At 49.8% G+C, this 21,987-nt stretch overlaps 8 protein-coding genes across 8 annotated transcripts; 3 read left to right on the forward strand and 5 right to left on the reverse strand.

Moving 5' to 3' along the window:
* Positions 1 to 635: 635 nt before the first annotated feature.
* Positions 636 to 2,144, reverse strand: Aud_010377 (elongation factor 1-alpha; the record flags this gene model as incomplete). The annotated part of the gene is made up of 3 exons (XM_043295220.1): positions 636 to 1,744; positions 1,798 to 2,066; positions 2,140 to 2,144. 3 exons carry the CDS (start codon positions 2,142 to 2,144, stop codon positions 636 to 638), a joined length of 1,383 nt encoding a protein of 460 aa, XP_043151155.1.
* A 1,439-nt stretch (positions 2,145 to 3,583) lies between these two features.
* Positions 3,584 to 3,934, reverse strand: Aud_010378 (DNA-directed RNA polymerase III core subunit RPC11; the record flags this gene model as incomplete). Its single annotated transcript, XM_043295221.1, has 3 exons — positions 3,584 to 3,619; positions 3,688 to 3,782; positions 3,865 to 3,934. The coding sequence occupies 3 exons, from the start codon at positions 3,932 to 3,934 to the stop codon at positions 3,584 to 3,586; spliced, it is 201 nt and encodes a 66-aa protein (XP_043151156.1).
* A 927-nt stretch (positions 3,935 to 4,861) lies between these two features.
* On the forward strand, positions 4,862 to 5,501 carry Aud_010379 (ankyrin repeat-containing protein ANK1; the record flags this gene model as incomplete). The annotated part of the gene is made up of 3 exons (XM_043295222.1): positions 4,862 to 4,873; positions 4,921 to 5,098; positions 5,173 to 5,501. The coding sequence occupies 3 exons, from the start codon at positions 4,862 to 4,864 to the stop codon at positions 5,499 to 5,501; spliced, it is 519 nt and encodes a 172-aa protein (XP_043151157.1).
* A 533-nt stretch (positions 5,502 to 6,034) lies between these two features.
* On the reverse strand, positions 6,035 to 7,189 carry Aud_010380 (MAGE domain-containing protein; the record flags this gene model as incomplete). Its single annotated transcript, XM_043295223.1, has 3 exons — positions 6,035 to 6,666; positions 6,726 to 7,101; positions 7,163 to 7,189. 3 exons carry the CDS (start codon positions 7,187 to 7,189, stop codon positions 6,035 to 6,037), a joined length of 1,035 nt encoding a protein of 344 aa, XP_043151158.1.
* A 768-nt stretch (positions 7,190 to 7,957) lies between these two features.
* On the reverse strand, positions 7,958 to 8,595 carry Aud_010381 (putative pathogenesis associated protein Cap20; the record flags this gene model as incomplete). Its single annotated transcript, XM_043295224.1, has 2 exons — positions 7,958 to 8,443; positions 8,521 to 8,595. 2 exons carry the CDS (start codon positions 8,593 to 8,595, stop codon positions 7,958 to 7,960), a joined length of 561 nt encoding a protein of 186 aa, XP_043151159.1.
* A 3,101-nt stretch (positions 8,596 to 11,696) lies between these two features.
* Positions 11,697 to 12,411, reverse strand: Aud_010382 (60S ribosomal eL27 domain-containing protein; the record flags this gene model as incomplete). The annotated part of the gene is made up of 3 exons (XM_043295225.1): positions 11,697 to 12,074; positions 12,274 to 12,329; positions 12,405 to 12,411. 3 exons carry the CDS (start codon positions 12,409 to 12,411, stop codon positions 11,697 to 11,699), a joined length of 441 nt encoding a protein of 146 aa, XP_043151160.1.
* Positions 12,412 to 13,208: 797 nt separating this feature from the next.
* Aud_010383 (uncharacterized protein) lies at positions 13,209 to 19,660 on the forward strand (the record flags this gene model as incomplete). The annotated part of the gene is made up of 3 exons (XM_043295226.1): positions 13,209 to 13,279; positions 13,348 to 14,136; positions 14,197 to 19,660. 3 exons carry the CDS (start codon positions 13,209 to 13,211, stop codon positions 19,658 to 19,660), a joined length of 6,324 nt encoding a protein of 2,107 aa, XP_043151161.1.
* Positions 19,661 to 20,452: 792 nt separating this feature from the next.
* Positions 20,453 to 21,711, forward strand: Aud_010384 (TLC domain-containing protein; the record flags this gene model as incomplete). Its single annotated transcript, XM_043295227.1, has 2 exons — positions 20,453 to 20,932; positions 21,028 to 21,711. 2 exons carry the CDS (start codon positions 20,453 to 20,455, stop codon positions 21,709 to 21,711), a joined length of 1,164 nt encoding a protein of 387 aa, XP_043151162.1.
* Positions 21,712 to 21,987: the final 276 nt, after the last annotated feature.

Consider the following 21,987-nt stretch of genomic DNA (forward strand, 5'->3'; position numbering starts at 1 on the left):
TCACAGATAAAGGACTACTGGCCTGTTGGGCGGTGTGTGCAGTCTATACACTGGCGACAATGCAAGGTGACATGGACAAGTACAAATAGATTGTTGTTTACATTGTCTGTCATAGTATGGCATGAAGCGTCAGCCGTAGTTTCTTTGGAGAGTCATAGTTCGCTGATTGTACACCAACTTTGAAGCAGTTGATGAGTCAATAATCAAGTAGAGCAAGGATAATTTAGAACAAGACGAGTGTGCCATAAGACATTGGACTGATGGATTGCATAGTTAATGTAGCTACATTAACAGAACTCAAAATGAGATTGGGAAGGTGAAAAACAGCCTGAAGACAGAATCTGGTTTCGAGTGAAAATATAAGCCACATCAATGTGTCCTATCTCCACCGTACCAGCATTGAATGCCCTAGGACAAAAGTAGTTTACAGAGATCAGGGTAAATTACAGACGGTGACAGGAACTGTACCCCATCCACATAGGTACTCAATGGAGGTGTCAAAATAACTACACTACGGCTTCAAAAATGTGAGACATGAAAATGAATTCACTCTAATTCCATTTTAATCGTAAAAAAGGTCATTTCATGACATCTCATAGAAGAATGTTCAAGCAAAGTTTTCACTCTCCAATCCTCTATTTCTTGGTGGCCTTCTGGGCGGCCTTGGTGACCTTACCGGCGCCACCAGCGGACTTCTCGACGGACTTGACGACTCCGACGGCAACGGTCTGGCGCATGTCACGGACGGCGAAACGACCAAGAGGGGGGTAGTCGGTGAAGGACTCGACACACATGGGCTTGGAAGGAATCATCTTGACGATAGCGGCATCACCGGACTTGATGAACTTGGGGTTGTTCTCAACAGACTTTCCGGTACGGCGGTCAATCTTCTCAAGGAGCTCAGCGAACTTGCAAGCAATGTGGGCAGTGTGGCAGTCGAGGACCGGGGCGTAACCAGCGCCGACCTGACCGGGGTGGTTGAGGACGATGACCTGGGCGTTGAAGGAGGCAGCACCGAGAGGGGGGTCGTTCTTGGAGTCACCGGCGACGTTACCACGGCGAACTTCCTTGACGGAAACGTTCTTGACGTTGAAACCAACGTTGTCACCGGGGACACCCTCCTGGAGCTGCTGGTGGTGCATCTCGACGGACTTGACTTCAGTGGTGACGTTGGCGGGGGCGAAGGTGACGACCATGCCGGGCTTGATGACACCGGTCTCGACACGGCCGACGGGGACCGTTCCGATACCAGAGATCTTGTAGACATCCTGGAGGGGAAGACGGAGGGGCTTGTTGGAGGGACGGACGGGAGGCTCAATGGCGTCGATGGCCTCAATGAGGGTCTTACCAGTGACCTTGCCGGCCTTGGTCTCCTTCTCCCATCCCTTGTACCAGGGGCAGTTGGAGGAGGGCTCAAGCATGTTGTCACCGTTGAAACCGGAGATGGGGACGAAGGGAACGGCCTTGGGGTTGTAGCCGACCTTCTTGATGAAGTTGGAGGTTTCCTTGACAATTTCGTTGTAACGATCCTCGGACCACTTGCAGGTGTCCATCTTGTTGAGGGCAACGATGAGCTGCTTGACACCGAGGGTGAAAGCAAGCAGAGCGTGCTCACGGGTCTGGCCATCCTTGGAGATACCAGCCTCGAACTCACCAGTACCGGAGGCAATGATGAGGATAGCGCAATCAGCCTGGGAGGTACCAGTGATCATGTTCTTGATGAAGTCACGGTGACCGGGGGCATCTTGAGATAGTGTTAGCTACAGTCACAACACGTCCTGACAGAGTCAAACTTACCAATGACAGTGACCTCATACTTGGGAGTCTGGAACTTCCAGAGGGCAATGTCGATGGTGATACCACGCTCACGCTCGGACTTGAGCTTGTCAAGAACCCAGGCGTACTTGAAGGAACCCTTGCCGAGTTCGGCGGCTTCCTTCTCGAACTTCTCAATAGTACGCTGGTCGATACCACCGCACTTGTAGATCATGTGACCGGTGGTGGTCGACTTGCCGGAATCGACGTGGCCGATAACGACGATGTTGATGTGAGTCTTGTCTTCCTTACTGTAGAGAGAAGATAAAAAGTTAGCCAACCCAGCCTAATGACGGACCGACTTGGACAAGGCCTTTCACTCACCCCATTTTGACGGTTAGGTTTGAACCTTGTAGTTCTTTGTAAGATACTAGAGAAGTTCTGTGGAAATTGCTCAGGTACTACGGCTAGTATGCGTAGAGGTACTGAGCGAAGATGTTAGTTGAAAAGATGAAAGAAAGAAGGACGGAATAGGAAGAGGGGGAAGATATACGTACTGAAGCGGACGAGGAGGGAAGAGAAGAAAAATTTTGTGGGAGGGGAGGAGGGGAAATCCTTATATGGAGGGGTCAAGCGAGACAACGACTAAGCGGCGGGCTCAAACCCTTGGCGAGCCGCTGTTATCATTGGACATGGAGGGGTAAATGCCCCACTCTGATGGTGCGGGACCAGCGCAAAATCTTCACAGGCGGCGGAGTGTCAAGTCGGTTGGGCTGCTTCGATCAGATTTTTCGCGCTGTTGTCTGGTGGAAGATCCTGCATTTCCTTGGTTCACGTCCTTTTGGGTGCTCCGAGTCTGGATCCACTGTCTTTTTTTACAAGCAAAGAAAGGAGGGAGCGAGAAAAAATTTTTTCCAACCTCTACAGTCTTACACTGTATCTACCTATTTTCCCAATGTCTATAGTGGATTTCGGACTGGAAAACTGGGCATCAACGCAGGAGGGTTCCAGTACAACCTGTCTATCCTACTACTACAACGTACCACACACTACGACGCAGTATATAGTCTACTACGAGCGAGGGGCTTGATTTCTATGTCCTGTAACAGAACCCCGCGGCAACTCATGGTCTCTATTTGCCTAATGGGCAGCACAAGGTGGCCCGGCCGAGTGGCGCCCCTCCTTGACCCACAATTAGGATTTTCACTGTAAGGTCGACGGCTCAAAAAAGGAAGCCTATCTAGTCTACAGACGATACATTAACAAGAAAGGAAGAACTTTTTTTTACCTCACCACTATCAACACAGTTGCTAGGGAGGCTGGATTATTGTTGCCGCCAACTTTTTCGAGTCACGGCCTTGCGTAGATGCCCCTCATCAGTTAGTTGGTTGAACTGAATTAGATTTATCGGACCCCCAAAATGGTCCTCTTGAGTCATTTGGAACTTGGAAGATCACACAAAGCTACGTAATTTAACCAATCCAGATTCAGTGATTATGATATGTGGGTTCTAAGAAAAGAAAGGCGGTAAGGAATTACTGAACAAGAGCAGAAAGTAAAAAAGGTGCGGCTAATCCGAATAGTCGAGAGCCTAGATACTCAACAGCTACACGTGTAGATAATCGACAATGAGGGGTATCTCTGAAGCTCCTGTCTATGAACAACAAATCCTCCAACTGCTGCAAGCACAATAAACAACAGAAAAAAAGAAAAAAAAATTAGCGCCTTTTTCCTTGCTCCATATTCGCCTCGTTATCAATCTATGAGTCAATCAAGCAGTGCGTTTGGTGCAATTATTGCCGTCGTCACCGTCACTCGATGGCGATGATCAATTTTCTCTCCACCGCGCACCGCATGTAGTACACTATCATATGCAGTTAGCACTGCGCATGATGCAGCTGGCAGCATGACTGCGGGAACGGAAACGCTCACCTTAAGGAATGTAGTCATAGGTTCATCCGCACTCCGAATCTGCAGCTGGAAGAAGTATGCACGATCGCCATTGCAATCTTCGGCGGGGCACTGGGCTGTAACGCAGAACAAACACCATCCGTGTTAGCCTCCACTGCAAAGCTCAAAAACCTCATATTGCAACAATCCAGTACTTACTGCCCATGCTGTCGGCGTTCGCAAACTCTTCCTTGCCTCCAAGGACGTCTTCCACCTCCTTCTGTTTCATGCTGGTTTTCTCTTGTCTACCGTGCTTCAGAAGATGCTGATAGGGACATGTCCGGCATTCGAATCGGTTGACGCCGAGGGGATACTCTCGAGTTGGCTCGCCGCGTGAAATGGTCAGAGAATTGCCGCAATTCGGGCAAACTGGCAAGGTGAACAGCTTATGTCAGTCTCATGTCTTTCTACCGAGCTGCTATCAAGCCGGCGGGGTATTTAACTCACATGTCAACATCTTGGAGCCTCTCGCCAGGAATCTGACAATATGTTCGTATACTAAGTTTCAGACGAGTAATGTACTCTGCAGACTATCCTGCTCCTGTGCGACAATTTCACGGCAAGGGACTCTGGTCTCAACAATAATGGAGCAACTGCTTCTGGCGTACGCCTTCAAGTAACGACGTCGTTGGCGGAGAGGAATTTAGTCTTTGCCGCGCGCCTGTATGCAAAATAACAATGACAGCCGCCGATTGGACGCGGGGCACATGCAGCGGAACGGACAATGGATCATCCGAGCGGTTATCAGGCAGCACCTTGTAGATAGGCAATCCCTGGATAAGGTACCTGAGTTGATGTACCAGAGTATCACTAAACAGATAAGGAACAGCAGAACTGGAAATATTAAGGTACTTCAATTTTCTATGTCTAGATAGTCTCCTTACACTAGATTCCATCACACCTCTAGGCATCCCAAAAGCTGGCTTGTAAACCAAAGTTCCTTGTTCCCCTATTGTCTTCTGATTTGTGGTGGTGGCTCCGATCTGCCGTAACAGCCTCCTTATACAGTCCTATTTCGTACAGCTTCCAATTCTACCCCGCATAATACCACCAAACCACACCACAACATTTTTATAAGAAGGATATCAAAAGTCTGAAATTGTGTCACTGGTACGGGACATTTTTACAACCCAGTTTCTGTTTCGTACTCAGCAAAATGGCGGACGAAGTGAGTGATGCTTCCAGCTATCGTGAGTTAAGGAACTGACCAGAAAGGGCGCGTCACCCCGCGAACTGGTCGTCGAGGCATGCCGCCGAGACCAGCCTCACCTGATCGAGCAGGTGCTGGATACAATGAGCGGTAAATCGAACGAAGAGGTCGCGGAGTTTTTCAACAGCGTGACAGATGCATTGGGGAACCATGCCCTGCACATATGTGCGATGTACGGAAGCTGTAGGTCCAGGCGATCCCCGTCAATCCGCTATCCATATATATCAATATAGACTAATAATGATCTGCTTTGGCAGATGATACAATGGACGCCCTTTTCGACATCCAATACTTCGAATGTGACCCCCTCACCCGCCTCGACAAAGACACCCCCCTCCACTGCGCCGTGCGCTTCGCCAACGACAAGGACCCCGAGCTTGGTCTCGAAATGATCAAAATGATGTGCGAAGCTGGCTGCGATCCGCGCGTACGGAACAAGCACGGCCAGAAGCCCGTTGAGCTGGTCTACAACAACAACCAGCATATCAAATCCACCCTACAGCAGGCTGAATATATTCTGGCCGAGGGTCTTCGGGACACTGGGGATAATGGCTCGGTACATGATAGTGCCAGTGACAGCGAGTAGGCTAGGTAGATCATTGACGGCGATGGGCTGACTCTTTCTGGGTGTACGACCTTATGACTATATCTCTCTATACATTTTGGGTCAATAGACTATTCGAGTTGTATACTGTTGCGCGTTCTCATTCCATGTTGTTACTAGATGCAGCTGCTTTGATGTACTATGGATCATAAATAACAGCCCATGGGATTGCATTCCAAGGTGTTCTTCCTCTGACAATATCGATGGGGACGTGGTAGCCGCTGAGTATGATGGAAAATACGAAGACTAGTGATAACACCAGTATTAGAAGACATCGGTGCAAGTCATTTAAGGTAGCTAGCAAGGTGGATGAGCAATGCGCATTGTGCCGAATAGGCTCAACACGTCCAACATATATGTCCGCTCATATGCTCCCACATACTGCGAACACCGGTAGGCTATACAGACACTATAATTCCTTATCTCGTATATTTAAACAGTCAATTGAGGGTATCATATTTATCATAGATAATAAAGGGCACACAAATAATAGCCAAATTCAGAGCCACTCAAACTTAACCGTCACTGTCGTCGTCTCCCTCGGCATCAGAACCAGGACCGCGAAGTCTTCGACTTCGCTCTGGTGCCTCACCATCTTCGTCATCTTCGCTTTCGTCTTGATTATCAGCCACCCGAGCCCCAGGTCGCCTGATACCTAGACTCCGAGCCAGCCGAGACTCGAATTCCTCCATCTGCGCTCGCTCCGCAGGCGTGGAATCGTCCCCTTCAACAGCGCCCTGACGACCGTAGACTTCCCGCACCAACCCGGTCACTCCCTGAACGCCCACCTCGACCTTACCGCGCGGCCCGACCATGTACTCGATGATTTCTTCTCCACCATCCATTTCCCGATTACGGATGAGATATCCCTCTTTGCATAGACGCTGGAGAAACCGGTCCGTACGATCGATGGGCGTGTACGTATCAGCATTGGTACGCTTGAGGTAGCGCTCGAGTTTCTGCTCCGGTAAGGAACCGCCATTGAGCAGGATCACGGCAATGATGAAGGAATACAGCCCGGTATAGGTGCCTTCAAGGGGCGCTCTTGTTGGTGGAAGGACCTCGAGCTTTCTATACGCAAGAGGAAGAGTACTCGTAAGAATCCAGGATTTGTTTGTGGACGAGGGCCTGTCGACTTTTTGGGCGGCTACTTCGGGGTCAGAAAATCCTCGTCATCTGGCTGTCCTTGTAACCAAGGTCACGTACCTCTTCGTTGTTGAATAGTCACCTTCTCCTTCACCGGCAACTCGGCCAATTGCATCCCGAACGTCTCTCGTAATGTCTTCTGCGCCATCTCGAAGACCATTTTGAACTGGCGTGACCCCTGTTCTCCCAGGACCTTCGTGCTTATATCTGTCCGGCGGATCGGTTGCCGCGATAACTCACTCGCCAGCGCTAGCCGGACCAGCTTCTTAACCATCACATCCATAGAACTCGGGGCGCGAGCGTCGTCCGGGTCGGCGTCGTCGTCGCTTTCCGAGTCTGACGTGCGTCGGAGACGGCGACGAGCATTCTCTGTAGAGACCGGGCCAGCGACCGGAGTTGAAACTTCATCATCATTGTCAGATTCGAGCGGTTGTTCCTATGTTTGGGCTTTGGTTTAGTCTGGCAACGGATTGGTCATGAAGTGACAGGTGACTCACAGCTCGGCGTTTGCGAACTAGAGGCATGGCGAGGGTGCGGATGTAGAATGTTGATGAACAGCGATGAAGACGCAGATAATTCTCGGCAGACTACTCCGTAGCCAGTAAGTCATATCGCATCGCTATGTGTAATTAGGCAGTTTCCTGACACTGTGAAGATTGGCCAGACGCGTTTGACGCGCCGTCACCTTGATAGTGGGACCAGGCGTGATTTATCCGCTTCGGGTAGCGATAACCTTTCCGTTTCTTGGCCTCCACTATCTATCTATACGTTGGAATCACATGCAAGCGCCCATAACTTTTATATGTCAAAAAAAAAAGTGGTAAAAAGAGGTAAAAAAAAGGAAAAAGTAAAAGACGATGAACACCAGATCTTCACATTAATTAATTGGTATGCTGCCTTTAGTTCTTATGCAGCTGCGCTGGCTGCATGTGTCCATTCTCAGTGTAGATTATACCACAATGACGTATGTATCCATTGCCCTTCGTCTGTGGGAATTGACGAAAACTGTAATGTCTTGACAATAAGCACTGCAGTACGAGCAGGCGCTTATGCTTTGGATTAGCTTCGGGGTTTTGATGGTGTTCATCAGAATATATAAATATCTAACTGTGACTGATACAAACGATCCCACCAGGAGTATCCAAATGCGAACCATACGAGCAATGAATTACAGAGAAGCATTTTGTCTCTCAGACAGAAAAGGAAAAAATGTTGGCGAAAGGAGAGCACAGTTCAGGAAGAAGAAAAGGAAGCAGAAGTAAGAGTAACCATTTATCCCCACGATATGTCGCTTAATTGGTTTTGTCATTGCCGGCCTCCTTCGTCTGAGCTTTCTTTTGAAGGAACGAGCTGATATAGGCCAATGATTCTTGAGATAGGATCAGGCTGGTGCTGATGGCAGCCTTGCCGCCTGCAACCATTCCGTCACCGCCGCACTTCTTGTATTCCGATCCAAAAGTCTCGAAGACATGGCTTTTGACATCACCAGCCAGACGCACGGGGAAGAAGGCTGTATCGTAGATCGTTCCTTTTATCTTATCTGTGTCCTCCTTGATGATGGGGAACGATGTGTCGAGCTTGGTCAATCCTTGATCTCCGAGGCTATCTACCTGAGCAACATACGGCGCGACGTAACCGTAGGGCTTCGACAAGTAGGGAAGTAACGGTTTGGCGATGCTGGCGTAGCCTTGGTCGGCATACTCCAAGGACTTGGCACCATATTTGTTGCTTTTGAAGACGGTGATCGAATCAGAAACGACCGGGTACGAGGTAAGGTGCTATGGCGCATTGTGATCAGTAACATGTTACACGGACAACTGTCACGCAAACAAGCAGGCATCTCGAGGGAACTTACATCGAGGAAGTGAGAATGGACCTTCTCGCCGTTGATAGAAGGCTCACCCATTGTTCCGTTCTCTGCGTGAGGCATAGAGTCTAATATACAGGAAATGTAAATTAGCAAAAAGAGGATGGTAGATGTATGTGATGAGATACAACATACCTTTAGGAAGGGAGCTGTGGAGTCCTTAATGTGAGAATGTATCCACCGAGAGAGGTCACGAAGTAAGAAGCTACTTAGGACGAGGGGGGAAGATAAAGGTAGGTAGGTGCTTGAGAGTGGTCGGAAAGTTTACGGGAGATAAGAGTGTAGGATGATCTGGATGACTATATAGATTACAGGAGCGAAATTGGAAATGGGAGGAACATCAGCACATGTCAGTCCAGTCAGTCTAAACTACCTCTCCTGTATTTATAGAGTTAGTATTTGCCATCGCTCGATCCTCAAATCAGTCTTGGTATGGTAGATAGATGTTGTACGGAGTGGCAGCTTCCCTGTCGATTTCTTCGCCCATTCTATAGTAGGTACCTATTTTATCCTCTTTTCCTGATGCAGCAGTAGGAGCTTGACTTTGCATGTGATAGCGGGCCCTGTTTGCTGAAAGCAGGCGCCAAGGAGGGGCTCCCGTTGGTCAAAGTGTATAACCTCATTATCAACGCTCCTACCGTCATCGTCGTATCATCGGAAGAGGGCCTGGAACCCCCGGTAGCTTTCCGTCGAGTAGTCCGAACCCGAGAATTTCATCTTAAATCATTCGTCTCTATGTGCCCGATAATCTGCATCTAATTTGACAGGGGAGGGCAAACACTGCTAGAAACGTTCCGGCCAGGGGGGTCCACGACGTTCAGTCCTCTCTGCCACCCGCTTTTGCTTTCCCATGGATCGAATCATTGGGCCGAAGCGTGAAGCATGTCATTCAATCCATTTGAGCACTGAAACATGATAAAAAAAAATCCCGGATTACCAGTTCCTGTGCCTTGGCCTTGTACGGTGAATCGGATTTGCGTTATCAGTACTCTGTACTTTGTAGTGTGGCAAAGGCGCTTGGAACGCTAGACATCTGAAAAAAGTTTAAAGATGAGAATTAGGTACCTTCCATCCATATGTTGCAGATCAATAGACAATGGGTACCTTAGCATTTGCCAAAGAACTCATATCAACTGTCTTATTTAGTTACGTGTAATGACTCCATTGAAGGGCACTACCTAAGGTTTGATGGTTTGCAGCATGTGATAGTGGGTCAATCGCTAAAAGGCTGGGAGATGAAGCCCAGTAGGCCAAGTAGTGCTATCAAGTTTCCCAATAAAGCAAAGGTATCAAATGTAATAGAGCATGGATACTTAGTCGAAGGATTAAGACAGCATCATATATTCATATCCCTTCTGCATAATCATGGTTATGCATCATTCACTATTGTTCCTCATTGAACTAGGGGTATACGAGGAGCTTATCAGTAACTAACAGAAGGCACGGGGGTTTCTTTGCGTCTCATTAAGTTCTCGTCCAGGGAACATGTAGCGCCCTCTTCTTCGAAAGAATTCTCTGCAAAGAGAAGAACTGTGATTCGTTTACGCCTGATCCGTTAGCCTGCCAGTGATTTGATTGATTCTTCCCGTCTGCAAAGTTCTTTTAGCTCGATTTATCAGTCGGCCTGAGCGTCAATTAGCATTTCCATTCTGTTGCGTCAACCCAGTCCATCCAAATGCTTGGGAAAAACCAAATGCGGTCGTCGACTGTCGTCGTGCTCCGTACTTTTGTTGCGCCTCTTCGGTCATAACAATTGTATAAAACTATGTCCTGGCTCTATTCCTAAACCCCTCAGTCCCCGCTCCGTTAACAGTCCAGTAGCCGCAAATGCTTGCGCTGCGATGTTCAGAAAACCATTGCATAGCCTGTCTAAACAGTGGAGTAGTATTGACGACCAAAGCCAATGTTTCAATTGGGTTAATTCGAGGTACTTGAGGACAAAGGCAGACTTCACGAGCATTGCTGAGCTGTGGTGTGTTTTCTTGACCAATCGACATATATATTTAACCATCCATATGCAAGTGATGCAAATCGATAGGAGGTCGAGTGGCGAGCCTAAATTGATTTCATCTACTATGTAAATAGAATCTACTGAACAATGTTCTTGCGTTACAGGCATGTTGTTCCATTGAGTATTGCCTCAAATATGGTTGGCATGGCATGTGTGTAGGTGAAGCGTGAAGCCGTAATCTCGAAGATCACCCAACCGACATGCGTATATGGGATTAAAATTGCCTCAGGTGGACCCCGTTCGCAACACTAGACGCCCTTGGACGATCGTCGCGAAAAAGAGCAAATGTATCCGACATGGGTTATAATGCACCATCGCAGCTAGTTACATGGACTCGGAAAGACATCGACATGGGTTAGAAACCGCGAAATACAGCCGTATGACTGGACCCCGGACGAGGCAATGCGAGGATCCTCGCATGCATCGTCGAGTTTGACAGAGTGCTCTGTGCCACACAGATCATATCCTTCGAACGGTATGCGCCTACTGTTACAGTGCGGCAAGGGTAGCTGTATCCTCGGATCTTGAGGCTTGTCTCTACTGTGTTTCCGAGGCGTGGCAACTGATACTGAAATCGATTTGCTGAGCAGTTGAAATCACGAGATTGAACCGAGGGCTTGATTGAACTAAGGTTAACGAGGTTTCGATCAATACCTGGGCTGATAGATCGGCAGGGTCTGGCGCGGGAATTCGGAATGTACAAAGTTGGAAGGACCACTGCTGACACATTAAGCCGAGTCGAGCGTGGGACAAACTTCGTTCGCAGCGGTAAGCAAATTGGATATCTGTTAGTAAACCTGCAGCAAATGAACCGAGAATGGCACTGATTTTGCCCAAGAATCGAGACATTTGAGACAACAGAAGAGAATTGAATTTGTTCATATTTTCATTTCAGGACGGGCGCCAGTTCTGGATGGCCGCCCTCATAAAAGAAACATGGCCAAGTCTTGGACCTGTGCATCGATACATTCCAAGTTCCGCATCCAGCTATGGTATACTCCTTTCGTTTAATGCCATGCTCATGAACCGAATGTACTCGATGCCCTTTTTCTTCCCTCCGTTTGCCTCATCTAGAACCTTGCGCGCTCAAACGACAAAACGCCCCAAAATACCCCGTTTAGAAACCTGTGTAGAGACCATAATCAGCACACAACTATCTCACTGCAAGTGACAATAAGCGAAGATTGCACGTACGCAGAGGAGTGAAGAACCATCTGTTCTTGCCGCTGGTGTATCTGTCCTCGAGGGCCTTCTTGACGTTCTTCTTGGCGTCCTCGCGCGTGGAGACTTCCTTGAAGGTCTCCTGGCTGACGGCACCCTTGAGACCCTCAAGCTCAAGAGTGTAACGGGTGGGCATCAAGTGGTTGTAGTTGACGACCTTGATGAAAGGCTTGATGCGGCTGCGCTTCTCGACCATCTTCTTGCCCATGCGGCGGGTGACCTTGAGAGGGTAGCGCTCGATACCGGCGACGATGGCGTAGGGGAAGGGGTGCGCCTTGGAGCCAGTGTCGTTAGGCTGGACAATGACGACCTGTGATTTCGCGAAAAGGTCCCTTGTCAGCACATCCTTCTCAATGTCCAATCTTGATCCTGTTCCAATCGATCTCTCGCCCCCAATTCGTCCGGAACGTCTCCCTCTCCTTTCACTATCGACCATCGAAAAATCCGAACCAGATCCTTCATCCAAATTCCCCGCTACAACATGTAGGAAAAGAAAAGGCTTGTCGTACCTTCTTACCGGCGTAACGGCCACGGGTGATGATGGCCACACGGCCCACTTTCATGACTATTTCACCATCCTGTCAGTATGAACTCATATTCGAATAATTGATAACTCGAGAAGAGACGGCATTCAACTAACACTTCATGGTGAGCGGAGCGCAAGGTCGATGGGGTTGTTGTCGATTGTGCTTCGGTCGTGTTATCGAGAGTCTCCCGCGTTCGACGTTCTTTTTTTCGCTTGAGAGTAGTGCACGGGAGGGCTCAGGGCAAGATGCAAGAATTGTGTGCCCCGTTTCCATTGGCCAGCTTACCGACCAGGCGCAGCTAGACTGCTTTGGGAATATTTCTCCAAAGGGACTAGCTTCCGCTCTTCCCGGACAAACTTCTCACCGCCGGCAGATGGACCGTCGTCATGTTTTGTTTACTAGACAACGGCAAAGGCGCTGGTTGCTATGAAGCCAGGCAACGGAGCTTTGATGTGTACAGCGCAGATTGGGCCGGCTTTGCGATCGATGCCCCATGAGCTACCGTTGTTTCTCAGCACCAGCGCCAACTCCACTTCCATGTTTTCTTTACTCTGCTACTTAAAAGTGATTGATTGTCTCCTCTTCGAAAGGTATCTAGAGTTTAGAGTTGCTCCTCTGCGTGCCTTCAACCCCCATCGCACATTGCATTGGCCCTTTGTCTTCTTTGTTTACCCTGCTGTTTTCCGTACTTCTTGCAGCAAGCGCAGTTTTTGATTTTGATCTTGCTTTCTTAACTTCCTGCTTATTGTTCTTACGATCTGATATGCCCTTACGACCTCAAATTTGACGATCAAACCATTCGCGCATTCCGAGCAATTCTCAATCTGATACACATCTCATTTCTTGCAACCATCTACGAAGATACCCACTTAATCCACTCATCCCACTAATCCCGAGTAACTGCTGCACCCTGCGCTATGCCGTCGTCTCATACTCGCGATGCTTCCCGTGATCGGGAGCTGGTTCTCAGACACCAGTCAATACCTATGTGAGTCACTCTTTTGAAAGCGCAAGGAGAATTGTTTGCAATCGGCAGCTAATCTTGTGGTAATGAAGGTGGGACAGCTCGGATCCCGAACGGGCACCTCCGCCGCTGCCATTGAACCCAAGTTCTACCAGTCCTGCGACAAAAGGCAATGTCTCACCAAATATCCAAGCGGTGGCAGCGAATTTTGCGGAGAAGATAAGAGAAAACGTACCCAGCCCATACACAACGAACCCAATGCCATCAAAGTCTTCGCCAGAAAAGTCGCTCATCAAAGGGCAATTTCACAAGCGGATGCAATCTTTGCAGAACGCTGACACCCGGTCCGAGTTTCTGAACTACCTAGAGAGCAGGTCACCGGAAAGACCTCTACGAGCGTCAATTATGGACTCCGCAACTCGGCCAGAAGAGAAGAGCCCAGCGAAGTCAACTGGTTCCTCGGACAGAGAGTCAGACAAGGATGCCACGAACCTTCTAATCTCAAATCGGTACCTCTCCAAACCTATTCTCGGAGAGAGCACCCCCCCTTCTGCCACGATGTTGGCTCTTCAGAATATGCAGCTGCCTGACGAGGGCGAATCTCAGCCTAAGCATGGCGAATCCGACCCTTTTACAACACCGAAACGTCCAAGCGTCCACAGTCTCGAAACACTGTCAACCCAAATCATCAGTCTCACGGACATTGCCAGCAATCTCCAACGTGAAATGGCTCAGTTGAGCCGACGAAGCAAAGACAATGCCACCGACTTGATAAGTCTCAAAGCCGCCACCAACGCTCGAGACGAAGATATTCGGAAAAGTCTCCGCGACCTGTCCTCAAGTTTGGCTGCAAAGCTCCTAGATGCTGATGCTACCACAAGGTGGGATTTCAGTACTCTCCTAGGTTCTGACCAGAATATTAACAACAGGGAATCGGATAGTTCTCCTCGTTCTTCGAGGAAGAGTTTTTCTGCACAACGGATGCCCAGTCCTAACCCCTTCGCTGCAGCAATGGAACGTGAACTATGCGCGTCCCCTACTCCCATATCTGACGGATCAGCAAGCATAGCATTGCTGGAGAAAGTCCTGCGAGAAATGGCCACCAAGGAAGGCCAAGAGAAGCTCCTGGACCTCGTTGATGAGATCAAGTCACGGCCCTTGGAAGACTTTTCTGACAAGCAATCGGACAGCACCATCGTAAACATGCTCGAAGAGATCCTTAATTTGGTGAAAGAAGGCTCGGAAAGCAAAGCCTTGGTCCGCTCAAGGGCTGCCCCGCCACAGAGCAGCGCCAGTTTCCATGCTACTGATTCCAATGCTGTGGATCCCCAGCAAGCATGTGGACCGAACAGGGAAATCGTCCAGAATGAGAGTGGTCCCGTCGCCGAGCGCCCAAACCAGCAGCTGGACAATTCCATCGCAGAGGAAATGCTGGCAATAATGCAGCGCGTAAAGACCAGTGTCATTGAAGGCGGTGGGATGACCAATGAAGTCAAAGCGCTGGTCCGAGAATTGCGAGGTCAAGTTTTGGGCATGGGCCGAGACCTTGCCCGTAAACTTGAGGAAATAGAGAATAGTCGCTCTGCAGGGGACGACGAACCCAAGGCGCCCAGCAAAGACGAGATCGCTACCATCGTCGAGAACAGTCTTCAAGAGCTGAAGAACCAACTATCACACATTATGAATGAGCATAGACAACATGCCTCAGCGTTGTCGGAGTTTCGATCAGCAATGGATGGCGCCGAGATCTACTCCATTGTGAAGAGAGTCATGGAAGAGCATGCCATGTCACGGCCCCCTCAGGAACCCGGTCTTCAGAAAGACGAGATACTGGAAACTGTCAGGGAAGCTTGGGAGACGTACAAGCCCGAAATTGAACTTCAGAATTTTGGTCTTGAACGCGACGAGATTCTGGAGTGCTTGAGCGAAGGGCTCAAGGCATACCAGCCGCAGCATGAACAAGCCGTGACTTATGATCAAGTTTTGGCCGCTGTTCAGGCTGGGGTTCAGAGTTTCGAGCAACCCCCAATAGTTACGAAACACGAAATCGCCCAGACCATACGCGAATGTCTGGAAGAACACTCTCAGCAGACTGCTGATCGGCACCTTAGTCACGAACACCTGGCTGCTGTACGGGACGAGATACTTGAGGCAGTCACCGAATCATTTGCCTCTCAAAGCGCTCTGACCAGAGAAAGTTTAGATTCGGGACTTGGTCGCGACGAGATATTGACTGCCCTGTCGGAAGGGCTGGAGACCCATTTCAACGCGGCCAAAGGAACAGAGCCAGTCCACATCACCAAGGACGATGTCGTCAACGCGATAAATGATGCGTTTGCTGCCCATAACTCAGCCATTAGTACGAAGGTTGAGCCAGATATCTCGCGGGAAGAAATATTGACTGCAATTGCAGAGGGCCTGGAGAGCCAAAACTCGATGATCAGGGAGATTGAGCTCAATAAGGAGGATTTGATGGAGGCAATCTCGGCCGGCCTTCAAGAGGCCCTGAGCTCAGTGAACCTCAATGCCGGGGAGCAGGTTTTGGAACGTTTCCAGGAGCTCGTTCAGGAAATCAAAGACAACGTCCAACAGCACGCTCCTGCCGGCGAGAAAGACACTGAGCAGGTGCTCGAAGCAATCAAGGACGGCCTAGCCGCTGTGAAACAAGAGGTCGAAGGATACGCTGCAGCTGCCGTGGACGCTTCCGGCAAACATGAGATCATGGATACGGTCAAGGAAGGATTCCGATTGCTCCACGCCGACATGGAAAAGACCATCGCGGATGCTGCCCTAGCCAACAGCCGAGGTGGTAATCCAGACACTCCAGAACTTCTTGATGCTATGGAGAAGGAATTTGAGCACCTTCGGCAAACTTTGAGCTCTCTCCTTCTTCGCACCAATGTCTCCAGCGACAAAGACGAGATTCTCGACGCTATTCGCGATGTCTCGGAAAGCCAGAAGACCCCAAGCGCAGACGACATCACCAAAGTCATCAAGGAAGAGTTCGATAGCATTCGTGAGACTATGACCACGAGTCTTGTTCCCGTACAGCCCAAGTCCGACAAGGACGATATCGTCGCGGCTCTCCGTGAAAGCCTTGAAGCCTTTCGTGAGGAGAACAACCAACCTAAAGATAGCGGAGACACTGTGTCATTTTCAACTGGTGAAGTTATTGAGGTCCTCAATGACGGCGTGGCTACGATTCGGGGTGACCTGTCCAAGCTTCTCGACAGGCCTGAGCAGTTTGATCATTCCGAACTCCTCGATACTCTGAAAGAAGGACTTAGCAGCCTGAAGGCAGACGTAGAATCATTGCGTCAGTCACAGGATGAGTCCAGGGAGCCTGAAGCTACCAGAGGCGGGGAATTAATGCTCGCAAATGAGCCGAATATCAGCAGTGACATCGAAGCCCTCAAATCCCTCATCACCGAGCTACAGGTCAAGGTCGATGCCATAGAGTCTGCTCCGCGCGCACCGGAACCGTCGGAAGATGCCCTGAAAAAAGAGCATCTGGACGAGGTGATCGCGGGCCTACACGAACTGCAAAGCTCCGTAGCTGGTATTGTAGCTCGGGAAAATCCTGTGGATGACTCGACAGCGAAGAAGGAGGACACAGACGCCATTGAAACGCTACTGCGAAACACGAAATCCCAGCTTGATGAGTTGAGATTTCCCGCTCCAGATGAAATCGCTAAGGCAGAGCAGCTGGGTAGCCTCGAAGTCATCGTCCACGAGACAAAGGAAGCGATCGCTGAACTTTCCGCTCGCCTAGAGGCCGAAGGACCAACCAAGTCAGAGATCGGTACTCTGGAGACCCTTTTGAAGGATATGTGGATCGCTTTTGATGAGCTTAAGAGCAAAGGTTCGGAAGGTGAACCTGATGCTGAAAAACTTGTCAAATCGGATTTGCAAACAGTGGAAGCCATGATATTCGAGGTGAAGACTCAGGTGGAAGAGCTGAAGCTTCCCGATATTGAGACACTGCCAACAAAGACCGACATCCAGGATCTGTCAATGCTCGTGACTGACTTCAGAGAGAAAGTAGAAGCTGAAAACGAGTTGACAGCGCAAGGATTCGAAGCCAGAAAGGTCGAACACGCTGGGCTTGCGGAGAAGATTGATGAGGCGAGAGCCGTGGTCGAAGGACTCGGCGACGAGCTAAAGAGCAAGCTGGATGGCAGTTCCGAGGGACTTTCCGAGCTCAAGCAACTCTTGGAAGGCTTGGCTGCTTCTGCTGAAAGTTTTACGACCGTAGAAAGCATTCACGAACTCACAGAACTCATCAACCGGGAATTCGAGCGCGTCCGCGGCGAACAAGATGCGAGCAAGCTTGAAATGGAGGAACGCGACGCCGCTGCCCTGGTCAAACATGATGAGGTTCGTGCAGCCATCATCGTGGAGCTAGGTGCAAAAATTGATGAGAAACTCGGCGAAGTCATGGCCAAGTATGATGATGTCCACACTTCAATCGGCTCGAAGTTCACTGAGACCGAGGAACGAGACAACGCGCACCTGGAAGCTATCACAACAACCAAGGCCCTTGCCGAAGACATAAAGCTCGTCATTGGTGCAATGGGCGATAGCGTCAACGAAACGTGTGAACGCATCAGCTTGGACACAAAGACCTTCTTCGAGAAGGTCGGCGAGTCCTACACCAAGATAGAGGAGATGCACAACGAGGTGAAGACACACCACGAGCAAGCTCGGTCTGACTTTGAACGAGCAGTCGCTGCCACCGATCGCGTGGAGAGCCAGCTGCATGAGTTCCATCCGCAAGTCTTGGAGTCGATACAGGAAATTCTCTCCATCGTTGGAAAGCACTACGATCATTCTCAGAAAGCGACGCAGGATATCAAGATGGATCTTTCCATTCTTCCTTCGACAATTCCATCGATGCTCCCAGCTCTTCCACCACCTGAGCCGGAGAAGTACGATGACACTCAGGTCCGCGAGAAACTTGACAGCCTTTTGGAACATGCAAAGAACGACAAGGTGCAAGAGGCTCTCGATATTCTTGTTGAACGCGTGACCAACAACCAAGTACATGAGAAGCTTGATCAATTGCTCAGTCAGACTACGAGTACCAATGCTCAAGTTTACGACAAGCTGAATGAGCTGCTCGACCATGCCACGAACACTAACGGGCCAGTTCATGAAAAGCTAGATACTCTTCTTGATCATGCGACAAACACTGACCAGTCCGTTGCGCATATGATGAAATTAGATGAGATGCATAAGGACATCATGGAGACCTCACGCAAGATGAACGAGATGTTTGCAGCTCAATCCGCCCTCGTGGTGGAGGATACAGAGCGCAGGCGCCGGGAGGCTGAGGAAGCTGCAATTGCGCTGGAGAGAAGAAATGCGCAGAAAGAGCAGGTCGAAGCCGAAATCATCACTCTCAATGAAGAGAAGGACTCTCTTCTGAGCATAATCAATACGCTGAAATCCGAAAAGGAAGAACTCGTCAAACAAAACACCAAGCTTAGCAAGGAGCTATCTAGCTTGGAGATGGCACTTGAGCTCCGTCACGAGGAGATGCAGGTCATGGAGGACCGTGCTGATACTCTCGAGAAACGAATTCTGGAGGGTGTTCTTGATCATGCTCGCACGGTTCTCCTCAGCCGGCCAAGGGGTCTACAAAGCTTGAACATGAAGAAGGCGCGTGGCTCTCGGTCCCGAGGACCTAGTGCCAGCAGTACTACCAGCACAGCCAAAGATTCCCGGAGTATCATTGGGAGCAGTGTCGGCATTGCATTGAAAAAGCGAACCTCGGCTTCACCTCGGTTGGGGTCGAATGCTCCGTCCAATACAAACAAGGACCGAAGGATACTCAGCTTGAGCAATGTCACTGGCAATCGCGGCGTACCTGATCGATATGCGAGCTCGGGCAGTGGCTTTACAAATTTGAAGCGGAGTCATTCCGTGAAGTCCAACTACTCCATGCGAAAAGCCTCATGGGGCGGTCGAAGCTCAGTAGCTAACAAGGAAAACGAGATTTTCCCAGAGGAAGACGAGAATCAGAGCGGAGAAGAGAGTGACACTGGTACTGAACGTAGAACCAGCTACACTGGAACGTACACGGACAGCATGATGTACGGAACCGAGAGTGTCGTCTCCGCCGATCGACGAGTGAGTGCGGCCAGTACCACAAACATGTCCGCTGCAGCCCCTCGCTCCGTATCGGAAGATCCTGAAAATGGTGAACAACAAGAGGAGGGGCAAGGAACCGCGGACCAGGATGAGGACGATGATCAGACGACCAAGAGCAATGAGTCGGCGGATGATCAGCAGGAAGGAGAGCCGGACGGGGACAGGGAGGATCTTGAGTCAAGAAAAATGGTACTCTATGGACACCACAGTGACAGCGGACTCGGTGCTGAAATTGCAAGCGCAGTGGGCTAACCGGCTGCTCACTTGACTAGCCCTGCGAGACAGGCTGTCTTGAAAGAATTTAAATTTAACTGTCAGCGTGCCTTACGTGGGGGAAGAGCGCTTACGTCTGCCGGATGACCTAACACTTTGGACGCTGCAACTTGGAGTTGCTTTTGATGTAGCCTTTCTTTTGTCCTTTCCTTTGTTGACGTTCCTAATGTCTATTCATTATCTACCAGAACCTGTACGAGAGGAGGGATGGCAGATGCATGTTTAGCCTCAGTAAATAGTTACGATGATTGATTCAATGAACTAAAGATACCTTACTTTAAGCCAGGCCATTTTCCTTTTTACAACCGCAAATGTTTGCAATGCTGGACGTAGTAAGAGACTGTGGTGCCTCAGGCAGACTCACTGACCAGGATGGTCTCCTGATGTACCACCTGAGGCTAACTTACCTATGATGAGTCAGCCACCCCAACACTTTTTTCCCCAACTATGGACAGCCTGACAGATTAGGCACCACAAGGCACGCGACCAACCGAGGCCCTTGTTATATGGCTTTGGCTACATAATAGTTATGCCATCCCCTCAGCTTCGCCGACTGCAGCTTCTCCTGCATGATGGCTGATCTCGAGTTGGCCTAACCGACATCTACTTCTTCTTCTTTACAATCATCCTTTCCTTTTCACTCAAGAGTCTGTCTCGCCGTCCCATATTTAGTTCCCCTGACAGGGACTGGATTTAGCGAGTCATCTCACCAGCTGGTCTGAGTCGGCAGACATAGCACAATCCCCCCCCAACTGGGATCTATACATCGGCATGATAGACCCTATTCCGCCGCCTCCAAGGTGGCTTCGAGACTTGGTGGAACCGTGGGCCATACACCTTAACATCCCGGCCGTAACCGACCATGTCCATGAGATCATCGCCGCCTTCGCGTTCTACCAGTTCATCCATTCATACCTATCACCGTGGTTGTCTCCGCGGCTATTCCCTCGCCATTACCCGAATCTGAATAAGCGGACCAAGCTCAACTGGGATGTCCATGTTGTCTCCTTGATACAAAGCATTTTGATCAACGCAGTAGCTCTATGGGTGATGTTCACAGACAATGAGCGGAAGTCGATGAGTACGGCGGAGCGGGTTTATGGATACTCGGGGGCTTGCGCGTTCATATCGGCACTGGCAGCGGGCTACTTCATCTATGATCTGTACGTCAGTACTGTCTATGTGAAGATTTTTGGCGTCGGAATGCTTTTCCATGCCGTTAGTGCCCTGTGGGTTTTCAGTCTTGGCTTCGTGAGTGGCTCGTTATTTCTTCCCTTGCCCTCATTGTTAAATGCTCCGTTGGATAGCTGGTTTCGAAGCCGTAATGGGAAACTAATGCACTGCAGAGACCCTTTCTCCACTTCTACTCTCCGGTCTTCATCCTTTACGAGCTCTCTAGCCCCTTCCTCAACATCCATTGGTTCTTGGATAAAGTCAACATGACTGGTAGCAGACTGCAATGGTATAACGGCATGCTCCTGCTCGTCGTGTTCTTTTGCTGCCGTCTCATATGGGGCACGTGGCAATCGGCCGCAGTGTACAAGGACATGTGGTACGCTCTCAAGCAGGCCTGGTCCGCATCAGAAGCCGCCGCGCTTAATCCCGTCGACATTACTGCGGACGTTTTCCAAATTCGCGATGGGTCCATGTGCGTCAATGAAGCCTGTGCGAGGGCACAGGCAGAGATCACCAAATTCTCCAAATACACCGCCGGCGGTGTGCCCACCTGGCTGGTTGTGACGTACGTCGTGTCGAATGTCGTCCTCAATGGGCTCAACTACTACTGGTTCACCAAGATGATTGAAGCGGTTGTCAAACGCTTCCGCGCGCCTGCGCCTGCGGGTAAGACGAAGGAAGAGGAGCTCGCGCAGGATGTCGTTATTGAGGCCGCTACCAAGCTAGAACAGGAGGAGGGAGCTTTCACCACTGGCGATTTGGCTAGCGAGAAGATTGCTTCCGCCGTCGATGGAGGCCCGAGCGAAGAGTTGCGGAGGAGGAATCCTAACGTGGCTACCGCAGCCCGCTCTTAGTCTTTCTGACTTGTAGACAGCTTAGAGGGCGGCATTTCTGCCGAGGATTGTGAGTCGTCATTGCTAGTAATTGGTTTGGCTGCTTACTGTCTGTTGGCTTTTCTTGTCCAGAGTTTGCATTGCTGAACGCAGCGGGAGGTATCTCGGTTTGGTATGAGATTAATGGACTGTTATATTGAAATCACTTTAGCCGCATTGATCAGGATTTTTGCACGCCCTTAAGACATTCAGCTCATGATACTCAATTTCCTTGATTTGATCCCCTTTATTAACCTT

This window comes from Aspergillus udagawae (genome assembly GCF_001078395.1).
Source record: "Aspergillus udagawae IFM 46973 DNA, scaffold_9, whole genome shotgun sequence".
In the NCBI taxonomy this organism is placed as follows: Eukaryota; Fungi; Ascomycota; class Eurotiomycetes; order Eurotiales; family Aspergillaceae; genus Aspergillus; species Aspergillus udagawae.